This window comes from Anopheles arabiensis, chromosome 2, assembly GCF_016920715.1.
Source record: "Anopheles arabiensis isolate DONGOLA chromosome 2, AaraD3, whole genome shotgun sequence".
NCBI lineage: Eukaryota > Metazoa > Arthropoda > Insecta > Diptera > Culicidae > Anopheles > Anopheles arabiensis.
Genome location: NC_053517.1, coordinates 39,215,814 through 39,236,000, shown reverse-complemented (window position 1 = coordinate 39,236,000; position 20,187 = coordinate 39,215,814). Strand labels below are relative to the sequence as shown.

The window sequence follows — 20,187 nt, the reverse complement described above, 5'->3', positions numbered from 1 at the left end:
AGGGAAGCTCGTTTGCATCTCAACATTTGGCCAACATTTGGCCAGTGGAACAGGGTAGGGAACGGAGAGTAAGGGATCGAGTGGCTGTGTTTAGGTAAAAGTCGTACCGCGACTCCAAACCGATCCTGCCACTTCCGGGAACATCAAAATATAGTAGGGCATTGAACCCGGCCGACGCCGAGCGGTTATTAAATGTGATTAATATTCCAAGGCATTGAATTGACATGTTTTCGCTGTTCATTGGTGTGTTTATAATGTAAAATATCGATTCCAAGTTTCGAATTAAACTGTGGGATCTTTTTTTTTAATCCTAAATTATTCACAAGAGTCCTCAAAATATAACCATAACATAAAATTAATGCACTAAATAAAGAACTTGAGCTTGAAGAGATCTTCTTTACAATATCAATCATTCCATTTCCTCATCTCCATCATGCCAACCAAGTGAGCATGTGATGAATATCATCGCAGCTTAACAAACCATCATGCAGCTAATTAGAATTGCCTTAAATTATCGTACTTTACGACAACGGCTGTCAGACGGCAGCCGACTGTCAAGGTCAGGATCATGCGCAGAAAAGGGCAACAGCGGGCAGCCGGAATGGAACATTTTAACGACGCGTTTATTGTTTACCGCAATCACCTTCGCATAGTTTCGCAAAATCTTTAACAGTAAATCATGCGAAACGCGTAGCACGTTGTTAATAAAACAAAAACCGAAATCTGCTTTGAGAGAAGACATTCGTTAGACGCATTTAAAGAAGAATTCGCTTAATTGGTTTTGAGTTGGTATTTAATAGCCACGGCGTACTAGGCTGCAAAGTGTGTGTGCGTATGTGTAAACAAAGCCAACGCAAATTTAGAGTGGACCACTGTGTTTGCTGCATTCAATTCCAGCTGCACACCTTGTTTGATAGCGTGACTGTAAACACAACCACCAGCTCGCTACATCCGATGGTGTGTGTCGCGGGACAGAATTAGAAGCGAACGTTGTTTATCAACGCCCTCCTGTTCCCTTCCCATCGGTAGTGTGTGGCGCTACACTCGTGGCTAAGAATAACACACCGAAGCAGAAGTACGTTAGCCCTGTCTCACATACACACAAACGCACAGCGAGAGAACCGGCCGGCAGTTTGGCGTTTGGTGGATCATCAACATCGCTATCAATTTCGGTACGCTGGTCGTCGTGACAGCGCGGTGTTGGCCTTGGGCAGCAAGAAGCAACAGAAGCGACGCATTTGGAGCATTGACCATCGCGGCCGCGAATTAGTCCGGTGTGAAGCGTTCTAGCAAGAGCACAGTGTTGTACGCCAGTGTTCGTCCGCCAGTTCGTCCGTAGTGTCGTTCGTGTATCGTGCTTGAAAAAAAAAGGTGAAAGAAAATGGCAAACCCCAAGCAGGAGATCAAATACACCAAAGTAAGTTCGGTCCGCCAGTTATGGGCGGAATGGGAGTAGGTGTATTTTTAATGTTGGAAGTGGTCCGTGATCGCGTGTGTGTTGATCTGTATTCGTCGATGCTGCGAACAGTGAGAACGAGGTGGACGTTTAGATCGAAAGCGAAAGTGACAGATGGAATTCGTGTTGGTGGTTCAGAGTGTGCCATTTTTACATTGCTTCCCAATTTATGTTTAGTTTTGGGTTCAATTTATGTATTTTTTTAACAAAATATTTCTCACCGTTTATGAAACTTTATGTCGAATTTATTGATCCAGTGATTAAGATGCCATCGCTTGCAATCCAATGCAAGCATCGTGTTTAAGAAAAGCTTTATCTCACATCAGCAAAGCTCTTCAAGCTCTGTTCTAATTAAAGGAATAAAAAAGATTGCTTCGAATCCATATAAACCGTATAAATATTCGGCCAATATTTAACTACACGCTTCCGGTCATTCACCCTTGTCCCAACAGCGCCCAATTCCAGCATCACCCAGTAACCCAATTCCCAGCAACACCACACCACTTCGCTAATCCGTCACACCAATCGCCCTGGTGTGTGCTTCATCGCACTTTAATTGGTATCGTTCCCTTTCCACCCAGGGCGTCGTTTTGCCCTTCCGGCAGTAAAGCTCCCTGTCTCGTTATCTCGTTCTTACCATCAGCCACCCGATCTCGGCTTTATGCCGATCATTATCTTCTAAATTGCCGTGGTGTGGTGATGCTGCGGATCTATCCAGTCTCGGGTCAGCTCTCGGGGAACCATAATCCATGCTCTCCACCTTCTCCTTCCTCAAGCCTCTTTGGGATTAGATTTCCGATCATGAATCTGCAGACACTTTTGCCGTTTGCTTTTGGAGCGTTCGGATCTATTTCAGCAAGACGTCCGAAAGCTTCAACCCACCAAACGGCAAACGTTTTTGGCAGCTATTGGATCACCCGTTCGGTGTCGGTGTACGGGCACGATCTTCTAGTTTGTGGTGACGTGTGACGTAAATGAGTGGTAGCTTTCCCTTTTTCCCCCTAACCCGATAGCTTTGTCCAACCGATCGCACGGTCGATCGGGTACACTACGGTCCGTTTTGTACACCCTTGTGTGTCAGATCAGTCATCGCGTGATGGGCGATTAGATAGCGATATCTGTCACCAGGCCCTCGGCACACTGCTTTTGGCGGTGCCGCCCGTAGCGTCCGTATGGATCTGATTTGAAGGAGTCTCCGCTTCGTATGCTTATCGGTGTTCACAAAGAACAGTTAATCGATTCTGGTTGCTGTGCCGAGAAAAACAAAACCAAAACAAAAAAGAAACACCACTTAAAGGTAGAGAAAATTAAACGCCGAGCGATAATCGACACTCCGCGAGGTGTGTCCAACATCTCGTTCCCCAATTAAATCGCTATCTTATCAGCGCCGGTTTAATTGAGCTTTAAGGTGCGTGAAAAATGGTCCGCTTGGCAACAGATCGGTCGCTTCGGGTCGCTTCTGGGTGCGTTGCTGCGTATCCTTAATAACTCGTACGACCTTTCTTACGCGATCACGGTCCATCCTTCACCCAACATCCTGTCACTTGGGCACAAATGTCTTCATTTCTCCAGCCAGCTCCCCTGGGGGTGAACTTTGGAGGTGCCACCGATTTGTCTCCGCGATCGCGGGAGTTCGCGAACCGTGGCGAACCGTTTTGTTTCCATCGCCAAATGTACAACAGCCGAAAACAATGGGCGTCTGTGTGCCGCCGTACGATCGAATGCCCTTTTTTAACGGCAGCCGGGTTTGGTTTCGCTTGCCCGTTCATTTGTAATGTTACAGCGTTTCGTGCGCCCTTTTTCGAATCGAATAATTACTCCACGACTGGGCGGCAAGCGGTTCGGCACGGGCCCTGTTTCGGTTGCACCCACGGATGGACGAGCGTGGTACGGCTTACGTAAGCCCTGACGCCGCGGGTTCTTATGCCATCTTTTGTCTTCTGGTGCTGGATCCAGGGGGACACAGCACCGTTCCGTGGGCTCTGGATGTGGGATTTTGGCGGGCGGAAAATGCGGCGATTATGAAGCGTGGTAGAAAAGCATGACAAAAGGGCAACGGAGGCATCATAAAAACATTATTCTGAATTGTTTGCAGCACGCCCGAAAATCAATCCGTTCGCAAAAATGTATAGCTAAGAGCAAGTAAGCGAAATTATTTGCAAGGCGTTGAGCAGGGTGTGTGTAAAGCTGGCATAAACTTAGTATAGCTTTGCTTTACAAACATGAGTCATAATTAAATAATTAACCATGATAGCAAACTCCAATATCAAACTAATTATCTAACAAATCTATCCAACATAATTGTGTATATCGCTGCAATAAACTAAACAACCGAATGAAAATAATATTATGATATTCATTTTTTCTTTCACGGTTTTCGTCAGATAAACAAGTCAATAATGGCAATTGTCTTGCGATAATGATAGAAATTGGACTGGCATCGGGCATAACTATAAAGTTTTATCATTTTAATTGATTTTAAATTGAAAGTATTATTATTTTTCCAAAACACCGATGGCAAACATGATGTCTAGTTTATGTGTAAACGTGTGCATTTCACTTGAATTGACATAAGAGTACGAGCAGTGCAATGTACATCTGCAAACATTTAACCTTTCGCGGCTACATTTGATTCTTGCTAAATCAAATGGATTAAATTACGATTTAAATGGAACAGTTGTGGCAGTCGTTTCCACCGTATGGTTTTGTTTCAATCACTTTCGATTGATTGAAATGCTTAAAAAACACATGTTTCAATTATTTCTTGGAAAATAATAAATGGCATTTTTTAAAACAAATCCCTAACCTTATCGCTTGCGCGAAACTTTTCAGCTGATGCTAAACGCCCAGAGCGGTGCAGAATTGATTGCGTACGGTTAATAAATTAAAGCGCTGTTGCTTTCGATCGACAACGTGCGGCTTGTAATGATCGATACTCACCGAGTTGTTGTAGTTTTTTTTTTTTGTGTGTAAAAGGCCGGCCAATCATCGAGCTGACGGGATCGGCCTACTAGCATTGTTGTGCGTACAGCTGTGAACGGTGTGCCCCTTCGATTACGGCAAGCAGCTACACGAAAGAAGCGCGAGTAAAAATCGAATGCACATACATATCGCAAGACATCTCTCAGGCGTCCCAAAACGGGATGCATAAACAATTTTAAAATGAATGTCCTCTACTTATGCCTCGACGGTTGTCGACGTTCAAAAGGATGTTCCGGGGGCGTGAGGCAGCGGGGCGAATGGATGAACCCTTGTTTTTTTTTGAGTTCGTACACACATGCGAAAGCATGTGAACTGATTCGGTTCCAGTCATTCATCGGACTTAAAAAGCAAGAGCAGAAGATGATCAGCCCGAGCAAGATACAGTACAAGATGGACGAGATTCGCGTGTTTGCGCGTCCCGCCTGGAGAGTCACGCATCGCAAATCAGCGCAGTAAGCGCACATGGCCATAAGTTGTGCATTGGCATGCAGCGCTATCGCGTTAAATCGTATCACATTACTTAAGTCGTTTATCTTTTTCTGCTTTCTTTACCTCGCCACTAGGCAGCCCTCCATGCAACCTCCTCGCCATATCATCCGATCGACTTTTAATCTTGTTTTTATTTTTATTTAGGGTGCAAAGAGAGTGCACCCCTTCCCATTTTGGTGCTTGTGCTAAATGACCGTCACCAGGCTGATACGATTTATTTCCCGCCCTTTCCCCCACTGTATGTGAAGGGCATCGGAATCGTAGTAGAAATCAGAACCAAAAATAGGGACTCAGGAACTTTTCTTGCCCCGCGAATCTGAATGTACCAGCGCATGAGCCTCCGGGGTCAGCTGCGTCAGTGCGTCTGGCTTCTGTGCCAGGCAGCAGCTTGGCGCATCTACGCAAGCGCGTGCACACGCGCACCGGAATACCGCAAAAATGCAGCACGCAAGAGCCGCGTAAGAGGAAGCGTTGATGCCAAAAATTAATTATTATCATCTCGTGACCGTTGCCCATCCACAGTCGACCGTCGGCAAATGGGGTGGACGGTGTTATAAGCTGGCGCATAAATTTCTTTTGGCGAAATCTTTCAAGGCTCCTGCCTTTTGTGTGCTGCCGCCCAGATGCGCCGCATTCCAGTGCGGCTACGGTAGTGCGAGTTGACGAGCGTGGAAAATTAAGAAATTATGTCTTAACACTAATTTCTCCTGCACGGGGGGACACATACACGCCATGTCAGCGCAGCGCGTCGTTGGCCTGCTGACCCGGTGGCCCGAGTTGTTTGGTTGCGTACTTAATTGCGGCAACCGCGTGGTGTGGATTTTTTTGAAAAGCGCTTTATTTCGAATTCTTTGCTCTCGCAGAAGGAGAAGAGTTTTCACAGTTACGATTATTTATTCGATTTAACTGCATCAACACTTTACCGGTTAAGGCAAGATAGTGAACATTGAACTTAGCAGACGCTGATCCTTCTTACAGAACAACAGTCTAGAACTTCCCTTTAGGAATTTACAGAAGTCCGCGACCATAGCATATTTGATGGACTTGTTAATATGTCAGGCCATTTTTTCCACTGGGTCTAAATCAATCTTTTTTTATTATTATTAAACATTTTGATGTTTCTTATCTCATAATCTCTCATCTATTCCTAAACGATGTCATATCAATGCTTCTTTTATTAGTTGATTCAGTTGTACAAGTGGTTGCAAGATATTGGGTATATTGGCAGAATGGATAAATCAGCATGGGGCGTGTAATAGCATAACGAATGGCTGCTATTTTGACCGGTGTTTCATTTCTCACTTAATTAAATGCTTTCAATAGTTGCTGGCTAGTTTATATCTTCGAAATGTCCTTATTTAAGGTTATTTAAGGGACCCCCGCTTTGTTGTCAGGATACTTAAATCACCAGAAATCAAGATTTTTTAGTTATTTGCTTTCTCGTTCTATCGGTTTTTGATTTATAATCATGACAATTCATGCATATAATAAACCACAAATATAAAAAAATAAAAGTTGTAGAGCTTAATCCACAAGGGACCTCATGATTAAAATTTTGAATTGTTCTTAAATTTAACCATTTTTTGCATATATTATGTCAAAATGTGTTGTTGTCAGTTTGAATGCTGCATTGTTGAATTATTTGATAATCACCTTTTTCATGTATTTTCGAAAAGTGTCCATCTTACCCGGCGAGTCCGTCTTTACCTACTTTCCCCTACACATTACTTATATGAACGTTAGACCAGTTTATTTTTTATTTGCATCAATTTATATTGGCCAGTGGACTTGACTATGTGGATAGTGAATCGTACGTTCGAGGCTTGAACACACGACGAGCATTTTGTTAAGTCGTACGAGTTGACGAATGTACCACGGAACCGCCCGTATTTAACGTTATAAGTTTAGGTATACCTTTACCTGTTCAGTGAAATTATTGTGTGTCTTTTTCGTATCATTTGCTAATTAAATGCTGAATTTTTATCTAACTTTTGCGTTAACTATGATTTTTTATGATAAATCTCTATTTTTCCGTCAATGAAGATATTGAAATGGGCTAGAAATCTATAATATTTTCGAAATTAGCAACAAAAAAAACTTTGTTGAAAGGGCATACAAGGTAGCTATTATAGGCAAATTATTGCTGCAATAAATTAATTGACGATATAATGATACATTGATGATTTAACCGTGATACATTGAAATTGCTTGCAAATAAATACTCCATTGTGTTGCATAATTAATGTTTTTTGTACTGCTCATTTTGCTCATTTCGAATCTGATGTTCCATCATCAACCGTTGATTAATTGGTGCACGATTGATAGTACATCATTTTAATCATGCTGATAGCATTGTAAGGGGACAATAATGAAACCCTTTTGAAACTGTATTCGGAATTAATATGAAACTGTGGATTATGGTTTATATCAATACACATTGCAATAAAGTCAATGGTGTGCTACTGTTACGCAGTATATAAAACGATATTTCATTAGAGATATACAATTGAAATAAAAAAAGAGAGTTGCACCTTTAGTACAGTGAGCTTTTCTTCATTTACTGACCCATTTCACATTCTCTCCATACATCACACCGCACGAAGCGCTTGTTGACAACCGTTACATCACCCACTCGCTAGTAGCTCGAAACAAACCCTTTTGGAGCGCAATTGTCGTAAAGGTCGGAGGGACGGGAAAATGCGAAAAAAAACAACAAAACTTCCCTTTTTTGGAGGATGCGGTTAGCGTACGAGCGCCATTTCTGATTGCTGCACGCTGCACCCGCCGCTGCTTTACTGTGCGAGAAAAATTGCATACTGTGCCAAAGCAATTAACTATAACATGCATCCCTGTTGGCGACCCGGTGCCCGGTGCAACGGTACGCTCCCGGGGGCGCAACATATCGGGTAAGCCGATTGCCCATTGACCCTAAAAGCAAGAGCACAGTGTGGAGTGTTCGTTCAGCTAGCCGTTCGGGGCATTCGCCGAAATGTCGCCAACAGGGCTGCAAAGAAGAAAAAAAAAACAAAGGGAAGCAAACGAATGTCCCAAAACCAACAAAATGAGACTGGGATAAAAGGCCCGGGTCCAAAATATTGTTCTCCCTGGGTGCGGGAGGACAGCAGCGCGACAATGTAGTGTCCCGCGCGCAGCTCACGGTGGCTTTGGGACTAGCGTGCACTCACGGCGAAACGGTCGCATGCAAAACAGATGCCTTACCTAACGAAGCGCAAAAGGGCCCACCAGCGGAGGTTGGTCCGCACCCCGGACCAGATCCCGAGCCATACCACACAACACACTGTCTGCCACGTGGAGCCGACGAAGGCAAGGAACCCCTGCGGAAGGCATGCGGAAGGCGAAAGAGATAAAAACAAATACACATAAACTGTCGCCAGCGTCGTCGACCCCAAGGGTGGAACAGGCCGCCCGGTTGCGCTACATGCGGTTTTCCGCTTCATAAATCTCCCGACTTAATAACTTAATTTCATAATTTTTATTATAATCGTTTCTCGCATGGCGACGACAACGCCCGGGCCCAGCGTCGCCCTTTGCCGATGGATCGAATTGAGGACACGGACGCGAATCGATCCGGCAGACCCTGGAGCAGTGCCGTTGGCAAGAAGGGGGAGGGGGAGGGGACGGTTAAGCGAGTCGAGCGGGTGTCGAGGGGGGGAATATCGTTGTCACACCTCCTTGGGGCGTAGCATGCGAAGGGTTGTTGTAAATGTGCATTTCGCCGGATTTAGCATTTCTCGACGACCGCTCCAGGATGTCGCTACGGTAGATAGAACGGTTTTACCGTGCCGGAACATAAATCATGCTGATCATAATGAACGCTGTCGAGTTGGGGGTTGTTTCTTGTGTGTGTGTGCGCGCGTTTTTTTATTACTAATTTTGGTAAACAAGTCGGAGCACGCAAAATCTGTATTGGAATTTCAAACCACCCTCTCACTCACTCTCCTTCCAGCTCTTCATCAACAACGAGTTTGTCGATGCGAAGAGTGGCAAAACGTTCGCGACGCTCAATCCGGCCACCGAGCAGCCGATCGTGTTCGTCGCCGAGGGTGACAAGGACGATGTGGAGGCGGCGGTCCGGGCGGCCAAGGCCGCCTTCGCCCGGTCCGCACCGTGGCGCCAGATGGACGCCTCGGGCCGGGGCCGGCTGCTGAACCGGCTGGCCGATCTGATGCAGCGCGATATCGATACGCTCGCGAACCTGGAATCGCTCGACAATGGCAAAACGTTCGGCGACTCGCAGTTCGACATTACGTGCGCGATCGACACGTTCCGGTACTACGCGGGCTGGGCGGACAAGATCCACGGCAGTACGGTGCCATCGGACGGACCGGTTCTGACGTACATCCGCAAGGAACCGGTCGGCGTCGTCGGGCAGATCATCCCCTGGAACTATCCGATCCTGATGCTGACCTGGAAGTGGGCGCCGGCCTTGGCGGCCGGCTGCACGCTGGTGCTGAAACCGGCCGAACAGACACCGCTGAGCGCACTGCACATGGCGGCGCTGTCGAAGGAGGCCGGATTTCCGGACGGCGTGATCAACGTGGTGAACGGGTTCGGGCCGACGGTCGGTGCCGCGATCGTCGCCCACCCGGACATCCGGAAGGTGGCGTTCACCGGGTCGGTCGAGACGGGCCGCATCATCCTGAGCGGGGCGTCCACGTCCAACCTGAAGAAGGTTTCGCTCGAGCTGGGCGGCAAGAGCCCGCTGGTGATCTTCAACGATGCTGATCGTAAGTGCGGAATACGAAGCGTTGCGGAGCATTGCAGAGGGCGCTAATAACATTCTTGTTTGATTGTTGTTTCAGTGGATGAAGCGGTTGAAATTGCCCACAATGCCATCTTCGCTAACCACGGCCAGAACTGCTGCGCCGGTAGCCGCACGTTCGTGCAGGAGGGCATCTACGATGCGTTCGTGGCGAAGGCGGCTGAAATGGCCCGCCAGCGCAAGGTGGGCGATGCGTTCCAGGACGGCGTCCAGCAGGGACCGCAGGTGGACGAGGAGCAGTTCAAAAAGATTCTCGGCTACATCGAGTCGGCCCAGGCCGAGGGCGCCCAGCTGCAGGCCGGTGGCAAGCGTGCCGGTACGGTGGGCTACTTCGTGGAGCCGACCGTCTTCTCGAACGTGACCGACGGCATGAAGATTGCGCGCGAGGAAATCTTTGGCCCGGTGCAGAGCATCCTGAAGTTCAGCACGCTGGACGAGGTGATCGAGCGGGCGAACAGCACCGAGTACGGGCTGGCGGCCGGTGTCGTCACCAAGGACATCAATACCGCGATCACCTTCACGAACGCGGTCGAGGCGGGCTCCGTGTGGTAAGTGTTTTGGGGTTGGCTGGGCGTGGCCCCACCGGAAAGGGAAACCAAACGTCAGACCGCAGGCCCCCTTACCCTTGCTTGTGCTACCGTTACAGGGTGAACTGCTACGATTATGTGGTACCGACAACGCCGTTCGGCGGCTACAAGCAGTCCGGAAGTGGCCGCGAGCTTGGCTACAGCGGCATTGAGCTGTATCTGGAAACGAAATCCGTCACGATCAAGCTGCCGGCGAAGGTGTGAGCGTGATGATGTACTGCTGGAAGAGCTGTGCTTTTTTTGTGAGCGTCTTCTGCGGGAAGTAATAAAGTAACCGAACATGCCCATTTCGCATCTGCATCGTTCAGAGCGACGAATTCGCTTGGCTTGGCTAAGTTGGAAAGAAATCGAAACTTTATCGAGCGAAAGTAAAAAGCGGATCACGGAACACATACGCACGATTGTGGATCTTCTGATTGAGAAGCTGTGTTTTGAAGCAAATACCAACGGCCGCTGGGTTGAAGATCGTACGGCGTGAACAGCACCGAGAGCGGGATCGTGACAGCGTTCGTGCATCTTTTGAGCAATTTCAATATCAATTACAGTTCCATTTCGGAAAACTACCGTCCAACGCTGGCCCGGACGTCAGGCAACGTCCAAGGAGAAAGTAATTAATAAGAAAGTCCTTTTCTTGTCCTTCAATTTCAAGGTTTTGGCGCGGAGGGCACGGAAAGGAAAGACGCATCAGTAAAATGTTTTTTTTTTTACATTCGTGTTTTTCTCAATTTCTCCTTTTCCCTCTCATTTCGATCGATTCGTCGACAAGTCCCGTTGAAAGGTTAAATTTGCGTTCCAAAAATCGATTATTCTTGCAGACCCCGATCGAGTGCGAATCAGTCGACACGGCTAACGGAGTTCGGGCGCGAGCTTAAGGCTAAAAATAACACTGATCGTCTTCCCTTTTTTCCCAGTGTTCCAGTGGAGCAGGCCATCAGCCGCCCTCTCGCTGTAACTATCAAAGCAAACAAGCGGACACCATTAATGGAAGGGAATGGAAAAATGACTGAGAAACACGATTCGATTCCGAAAACAACCGTTACAACAACCGGCGGATGACATTGGCGTGGCAGATGGAATATGCAGCGGACGCGGGACGACATGGAAGTTCAACTCCCTCTGTTCGCGCCAGGACAGGGCGCGAAGGGTTCACAGCTGTGGTTTGCTTCGGTGACATCGTGGGATGGTGGGAAGGTTGTGAGGGGAAGAGTATCGAACCGATTGATGGCTGTGCCGGAAAATCCGTTAAGTGCAACGGCTTGCGCGCCTGAAAACAAGGCGGAAGTGATATCTTCGGTATCGGAGGATTTTCTGTAGGTTCTGCGAACTGGGCGCTTTCCTCCAATCGACAAGTATCGCACGCGGCAAATTCGAACGACCATCTCCCGCCAGGATCTGGATGGGGACGCGCAAATTGAGGCAAAGATCGTGCTTCGCATGTTTCGCACCGGGACAGGTATCAATAACATCTTGAGGCATCAGACTTTTGTGCGAATAAGTGGGTAAGATATGTCTTCGCACTCAAGCTTGGAACGCCACTCGAAAATTGTTAATACTATGTCTCGCCCCGTGTGCCAGAACACTTCACCCGGTCATCGATTCCCTTTGGATGTGGGGTTTTGTGTATTTTGTTGTTGTTTTTGTTGCTCATACCAGCCCTTTTGTTTGCCCAGCGTTTTGGGTTCGATGGACTCCGTCGAATAAGCCCACTCGAAGAGCAACGGTCTGCGCTCCAGACGCTGCATGACCTTTCGTTCATGCTTGCGATGCTTGACGTACCGTAAGAAATACGCAGAAGAAGAAAAGTAAGCAACCCAGCGCCCCAGTCCGCGGCCGGAGCAAATGTGCAAGTCAGTTGGGCCCATTTAAGTTCGCTTTCGTTTTCGCTCCTTCATCTTCATCATTTTCACACGTCAGTGCTGACGTTTCCGCGTGCCCTGGTTCGAATTGCAATCGTCCGTCCAGACGCGCACACTTGGCGGTCCAGAACGTTGCACGATGCGAGAACACCTCGCCTACGGTGTCAGATCCTTCGGTTGGTCGAACCAAAGCGCACTTGTCTGCATACGATCGTTGTATGGTGCCGAATAGCAGGTGATCGTATAGCCGATGCCACACTTAATAGTCACTGTAAACAGGCACCACGGTACGGAGCGTTACCTGTAGTACGCTGCTTGCTCGGCAAACATCCTGTATGCCGAGGTGTCTGTAACGCCTGCAAGTGTTTGGCAGGTGGTGCAGAAGATCGTCTTAATTGAATGCGGTGTGAAAACGATACACTACTTGTAGCGGGAGGATGTAAAACAAACACCTGGACCGGTTTGTTCCAAAGCACGGGGTTTGGCGTCCACACTGCGGAAGAGATTGGAGCCAACTCCGCCATCAACCCTTGATGTAGGTGCGATTCGGGCAGCATCCAACGATCGCGGTCGGTAAAAATGCAACAGAATTTGCATCCTAATTGAGTTGCAACCAAATCTAATCACAGCGATTATTGCGTAGCAGCTTTGATGAAGTCATCGGGAAAGGTACGGATGCTGGATTTTTGCAATTTAGCCTAATAACTCGCCGCTCGCCTGTCGGTGCAATCGGAACGAAAGCGACATTAATGATGTGGGCATTCCGCCGTGGATCGTGGACCGACAGTGATATGATCCTATTAGCTTCTCAGCTGCAATCCTGTTTGGACTGGGGGGCCGGACCTGGAACGGCCTTCGGTGCGTAATGGGTGCTATCGATTGACCGGTCTGCGTTTCTGATTATGCAACCGGGCATAGTGCCGTGAGGTGGTGTGAGGTACGATCCATTGCCCGGCGTTCTGTGACGTTAGAAATCTTCATTCGATATGCTACGATAGATGTTTATTAAGAGACTCGCTAGAGACAGTATGAGTATGATATGATAAATAAAGGATGCAAAAGTTGGACAAGTTGGAAATATAAGCTTCCAGAAACGGCTTTTGCGGACCATACATCTAATCATTATATCATTCTTCCAAACAGTACAATGATTTCGATGCAATAATTGCCTGATTACTGGTGTAACACACATTGCTTATGCTGTAGTAACGCAAAAAAAGTTGTTTGGAAATTTCAGGAAAAAATCGTTTCTAAATAGATGTATGCTGTTATACTGAGTCCGATTGTAGAAACATGAACGAAGTAAATTAATAACATTATTCTTCAATATGCTATTTCGATTGCATACGATTTTAACGTATCATTTGCTTAATCTTTTTGATTTAACCTCTTTTTGTAATTTATACCCATTGAATTCATACATAAAAGCAAAGTGTAGAGTCTTTTCCCAGTATAAGCTTAAATTGTCTCTTAAAAATTCCCTCCCATTGTATTTTTGAACTTTTACGATGCTTTGCTCCCAATACAAAACATTAAAAAGTATAACATGAGCAGCATTTTGTTGCATAAAGTCGTTGCAAACTTTGGTGCAGAAAACTTGAAAACCATTCTTATATCCGTTGAGTTCTCCTGCAGTACCGCATTGTCCGTCTATAAGCTTCGGTATCCGGTATCTTACAATATTCACTGACATTGAATTGATCACCCCATGTTTCCGATGCTCCCGCTTCTTCAATCGATCATCCAACGGTGGAGTTTTCCTCCAGTCAATTGCATCATCAAACCATCGCAGCCCCTGATCTGCTTTGGGAATTCCTCTCTCCCGGCAAATGAACGCAAAAACACACACTGACACACACACGGAGAAACCAATGGATTCAGCTGAACCGGTAACTGCCAAGAAGGCGTCCAGTAGGCTCGGCAGGGCGTCGTGGCTAAAATTCCAACCAAACATCGTTCGCTCCATCAAACCCCCGCGGGCGATGAGACAGACACCAGGCACCAACGGCCGGAGAGAAAACACACAAACACAAACATTTTGGTCGGTGCACATTTCGCGCCCCGGCTGAGCACTGAATGAATGCGATCTGCTCCGATTGCATAATTATTCGGCGTCATAACTTCCGTTTCTTCGCACACTTCCCTCGGAAAGCTTCGAGCCGTTTCACTGTCTCCTGCACCTTCCGCACGGTTTTGAGGAAAATGAAACCTTTCGAAAACTAGTCCACTAATGGGGGATAGTGCGCTCGGTGAGCGCTCCGGAACGTCCGATTGATCTGCTTGCACCGGCTGTGTTTGTGTGTGTGTGTGTGTGTGCCGATGCCGAGAGGCTGTGAAGCAATGAAAACAACTCGCTTCCACTTTCCAACTCAACTCAACTCCACTGGTGAAGCTCCCAGGGCTAGAGCCACACATCTATCACCGGTGTGCGCACACCAGCCATCATCGAGATCTGCGCGAACGGGTACACTCATAAATCATGCACACAGAGAGCGTGCAAGATGTCGTCCCACGTTGGCAAATCTACTAGGCAGCCATAACAAATCAGCATAACTTCTAATTTGTGATGTTTTTTTATATTTATTTTATATTCACTAGCGGGTTATTGTACCGTGTCAAATTCGTCGATGAACAAGCAACCCGCAACGGGTTTGAAGGTAGGAAAGCGTTGGTCGAGCAGTTCAGTGCTCCATGCCGTTGTACACACGAGACACGAAGATTCGGTGAGTGAAATTAAAGCTAAGCAGCAAGAGAGTGATGGCACTAAAAAAGTAGCATAACACCACCTAGCAGATTCCATCACAGCGTAAGGGAAGAAATGGTGATCGTAAAAAAAGCGCATGAGCGCCACCTCCGAGGCGTGAAACTTGTACCCAGTGTCCAGTGTCCCGTTTGGGCAGTGGAAAGCAAAAGACGTGCAGCCGATGTTTCCAAGCTGCTCCAGCGATCTCTCATATGCTGACGAATACGAAACAAAGCCACATACAACAACAAAAAATCTGCTAAATTCAAACGAACATTCATGCGGGACCCACACCGGAACAATGTTCAACGTTCAACGGGGTTTGATCGAATTCGATCGACTACTCAAAAAAAAAAATTCCCCCAAGCCACCCATCGAAAAGGTGTCTTGCGTTGCCGTGGTCAGCGATTATGTGACGCAGTGCGGTAGTGAGTCGAATCCGAAATGGTGCAATTACGGTGTGCCGATTGTGACAGCATCATCAGCAGACAAAATGACACCGGGAACCTGGGAGCGAAGGTACCACGGGAAGGGCACGGGATACGGAACGGGCGGAGGTTACGAAGATCGCGCACCCCATCCACGTTCGCTGGCACCCTCGCGCGCGAAAGTGATTGTGTGAAGGCGTAATGTTGGCCGTTTTGTTTGCGTTTTCGGCCAACCGACGGGGCCGGTGACGTGTAATGGCGATGCTGATGATGACGATTCGCGATGGATGGCAATGGAAGGAAGACATTTCGCATTAGCTGGATAAATGATTACGCGAACGCGTCCGGAGAATGATGAGCGTGAGAAAGTTGGCAGCTGGGTGGGTGAGACACACGGTGGTCACATTGCAGTAACCCGAAACGAGATTTATTATTTGTTTAATTTTGTCACCTGAAACGAAAAACGAGATTTATTATTTGTTTAATTTTGTCACCTGAAACGAAAAGCATAAGTTTGGGATGAAATATGGATTTTTTTGTAGTTGGTTTCTTTTAACTTGCTTTTTGAATAAAACTGAAAATAATATAAAAAAATTTAAAACATAAAAACATTTAGTCAAAATGAGGGGTTTCACCAAATTTTAGCTTTTCTAGGGCAAACAAACTCTACTCTACTTGACATAAGTAATGATAACAAAACAACATATTGATCCTGGAAATCATGTTCTTCCCATACATACATCTTTTTTATAACAGCTCTATGTGTGCCATTTGCCAAGTGTAAATGCGAATCCAAAGAACATGGATTTTAATGACATACTCATTGTATGGTACAAACAGCCGAAGGGAATGCTCGTGTTCTTGGAACGGTGGTGTAATGCATGGCAAAGAATGTCAAAAACAATTCTACCACTCTTGGTCCATTACATCTGAGCGCTATAACTGGCTTGCAAACATTTCATACACTAATGACCTAAAAAACAACCGCTCCAGCTGCATCATGTCCAAAAATCAGCCAGACTCCCCGCGGGTGTTCCAAGCGAACATTATTGCAAACTGTGGCTGTTTTTGTTTTGTTTTTGTTTTTTGTTTTTCAAACAAACCCCCAAGCACACACTTCTCACGATTTCGCACTGGAGGCCCTTCGTTTTGATCCTTCTTATTACAATTCCCAACGCAAGCAGCTTGGCTCGCAGGCATGTCTTCGCCTGTCTGGGCCTTTCAAGCCCGTCTGCTCGAGAAGCACTCCAGCCAGAGGTAAGAAAAATAACGCATTTACCAAAACATAACGCTTGCCGTCGTTCGCCGTGGCATTAGTGTACCCCTCAACGCACCCTGTCGAGTCCCCTCCGCGCCGGTAGGTTTAGAACGCAAACGCTCTCCTGGCCACAGACCAACAGAACAGAATCCAACCGGCGAGATCGTGCTCGATTGCTGACGCGCGCGTTTGTATGCGGGCGAAACGCAGGCAGGCCCTTTCCGATGTGCTCATCCTCCGCTCGACTCCGGGCTCCGGTGAGTAATCGCATCTAACAACCCGTTTATGGGTAGAATAAACTAAAATAAAACGATACATCTGCGCTAATAATGTTTCCCTCCCTTTTGGGAGGACTGTTGCGGCGCACGCAACTGCAGACTGCGGGAGAGGACTGGAGGAAGAAGAGAGGGGCAAATTACAAGTTACCGCCATCGGGACGCATCATGAACCCACGGTACCTCACCGGTAGTGGTTGCAGGGGAGCAGTGGACCGCGCATGACCGTGTTGCAATTCAATGTCAGCAATTTGTTAGAAAAATGTTCCGTGCAAAGGTCGATTCTGCGAACGCCGTTATCTGCGCTGGTGCTACAAGATGCCTTCCACCTTGAACCGCCCCGAACCGAACCTGCTACATCCATCTATTGTTTCTATTTATTGTACCTATTTTGTGCTAATAGCCACCAGATGCAACATATGCCCCTTTTATTGCATATGTGCACTTGAGAACAGAACCTTTCCTTGCGGTGCGTAGTCGGGGTCTGGGAAGCGGGGACAGGGAAGAGTGTCAGCACACGTCTGACACGGTTGTTGCGATACAGACCGCGGCCCAGACCGCGAACGATCGTCTACCGAGGGGTGGAACGGAGAACAGGGGGGTCTACGTACAAAGCGCAGACATTACCACCGATGCACCTTGTACGACGCGAGTCGCAGCTTGGGCAAGAATCAGGTGGATCAAGTTTCCTGATGCTGTGCGCCCCGATGCGCTGGCGGGGGAGCTCCGAAGGCACAAGGATGCTTGACACCGTTCTGCTGCTCTGTGGTGGTCATGGACAATTACACGTGCATACGCACGGACGGAGCTGCGATCACATTGCACGCCGATCTATCGACCGCTTCGGCTGGCGGATGACGTTCGACTTTTGAGCGTGGGAATGACAGAGAGGTGCACGGTGGTGGAGGATATTTATATTATTTGACTCTTCCTTACATGCGCACACACACACACACACACAAACACTCGACGCACACCGAGAGAACAACTGATCGCAACCGATCGTTCTGAAAGCTGCTGTTGCGCGCCTACAAGTCAGCGCGGAGCGGCTGTGGTTTGCGCCCCAGCAGCGAACAGGAGAAGGAGCAGTTTTATTGGCAGGTAATTACGGTTCCATATCGATTTCCTAATGCTACCTTCCTTGGCGCGACCTGCACCGCGTGTAGCAACGGTACGTGCTCAGCGCATCCTTTGTCTAGTGGCTCTAGTCGCCGGGGGGGGGGAGTCAATGCGAGGTTAAGTTATGGTAATACGCGACAGACATGTGAAGATAAGGAAAAACGGCCAATGAAAGAATGTATTTACACGCTCGACTAAACCAATCACTTGTCGCTGGTTTATGGTATTTACAGAGACAAAACCACAAACATATTTTGTTTGTTATCTCATTAAAAAGTAGAGTCATGCCAATGCCCTGTTTCAAAAGCATAGCCGTATTTAATAAGACAGCATAAACAGAAAAAAATGTCGCTGGTATGTTGCTTTTTTTGTTTTTAAATTATGATTTTTATGTACCAAAAAGCTCTGCGTGGTGTACTTAGATCCACGATGATTATATACCTATTATCTTTGGTTTCATTTGTAGAAAGAAAATCCGCTTAATGTCCGCTTAGCGATTTTAGTGATATTTATCCGCTATCAAATAAATATCGCTAAAATAGCAATATCTTCATATCGATATCAAATACTAAGATTGTAAGTAAAGACAAAATCAGAATCGTTTGTTAGTTTTATAGTTGATGTAACCTATATTTTGCACTTAGACACGACAGAAACTTGACATGATGTTAGTCAACTAAATAAAATAAAAAAAAATTCTTTAGGTCACATAATAATTCACTTACAGTTCTTGGTTCTTACTACTCTATTTTTTGATGCAAAGATTTGTTTTTTTGCTTCATTATTTGTTATATTTTATTGTTGATTCTCTGAAACAAAATATGAATAACAACAATAACTAGAATAACCACCAGCAAACAGGAGAATCTCAGATGTTTAATTAATAAGTGAATTTAACCATTTACTAAAACAAAAACAAAAATACATCCGAAGCAGCATCAGAGACAGCATGAATCCCACGTGCTACATTTATTTGGTTGTTTGCCGTATAGTCAAATTAGTAATAAATTAGTTTCCCTATTTGGCATGATAATGATAGTTATTTTAAATTAGGCTAAACCGTATTGGCCAAAAAGTGCGAACATATGTTACCACTATTAAAATTTAAACTTTTGTTAGTGGTTGAAAATTGTGTTTAGTAATTTCATATCATTTTTTAGAATTCTTTCAAGAAGAAAATTATACCAAATTATATGTATGACTGAATAGTACACTTTTGAAATAAATTGAAACAATTGCTGTTTCTAATCAAATGCAACCATCGTTCCTCTTCGATCGAGCTTGGGAAAGCGGCTAAATAAAAGGAATAATGATAACAAGAAACGTTCAATACACAACGCATATTTATTAAAAACTGATGAAATATACCTTATTTTACTGTCCGCCAAATATGAATGCTGTAAATAGCAATAGTACTATAATTACATTATTCTTCAATGATCTTTTGCAACTGTACACGCCTTGAAAAAGCAAAACCATCGCACATGAACGCTCCGTACAAAACACGTACGCTCTCCCAATTTCACACCACGTAAATAAACGCAAAACGATTGCGTCTAATTCGGTGTGCACTTCGCGAACAAACGCGCTACAAGCTTTGCGCATTAATAATCGCGCATAACTCATTGCCAATCGATAATTGCTTTTCGCACCTCTGTGCGCCGCCCTACGGCAGCTCCCGGCACGAAAAAGGACTGGGTTTTGCATTCGCGTACACATATATTTTTGGTAATAACATGTGCCTCAGGTGCTCCCATTCCGAAGCACCGTCCGCATATGCTCTCTGGCCGATTAGAGCGTGGTGCGAACAGACACCACCGGCAGCATAATTGTACATTTGCTGCCACATTATGCTGTGCGTTTGGGAATGGTGCCGTTTTGCTTGCATTAATCGTCGCCCGCCGATCTTTGGCACTCGCCTGCCGATCCAACGGAACGGGTGTTGCCCCCATGCGAGGAAGGGATATGGTGAGCTGGTTGCGTTCTACCCGATTCAAGCTGCAACCTCACGTGCGGTGGTTCGTTGTGCGAGAGCATAGCAGACGAAATGGTATAGCGATCTCACTTTCGCACTTTTCGCGCCGTGGCGCGTGTTGGGCTGGTGGACAGATCCGTTTGGCGACGCGGAGATGGCAAGATGCTATCCCCGGGGCCAGCGGCGGAACGACTGCACCTAGCCGGCAAGCCACCAGGCGGGCAGTGCTCAGTCGT

At 46.6% G+C, this 20,187-nt stretch overlaps 1 protein-coding gene across 1 annotated transcript; it reads left to right on the top strand.

Annotated features, from left to right (window-relative positions):
- Positions 1-628: 628 nt before the first annotated feature.
- Positions 629-10,614, top strand: LOC120896082 (retinal dehydrogenase 1-like). Its single transcript, XM_040299914.1, has 4 exons — positions 629-1,417; positions 8,895-9,675; positions 9,751-10,258; positions 10,357-10,614. Exons 1-4 carry the CDS (start codon positions 1,382-1,384, stop codon positions 10,499-10,501), a joined length of 1,470 nt encoding a protein of 489 aa, XP_040155848.1. The 5' UTR covers positions 629-1,381; the 3' UTR covers positions 10,502-10,614.
- The last annotated feature ends 9,573 nt before the right edge of the window (positions 10,615-20,187 follow it).

Bases quoted from the DNA above. Each gene is read 5' to 3' on its own strand.
- LOC120896082 (XM_040299914.1), top strand. From the start codon at position 1,382: ATGGCAAACCCCAAGCAGGAGATCAAATACACCAAA. The intron at 1,418-8,894 runs GTAAGTTCGGTC...CTCTCCTTCCAG, and splicing joins AGGAGATCAAATACACCAAA to CTCTTCATCAACAACGAGTT. The intron at 10,259-10,356 runs GTAAGTGTTTTG...CTACCGTTACAG, and splicing joins GTCGAGGCGGGCTCCGTGTG to GGTGAACTGCTACGATTATG.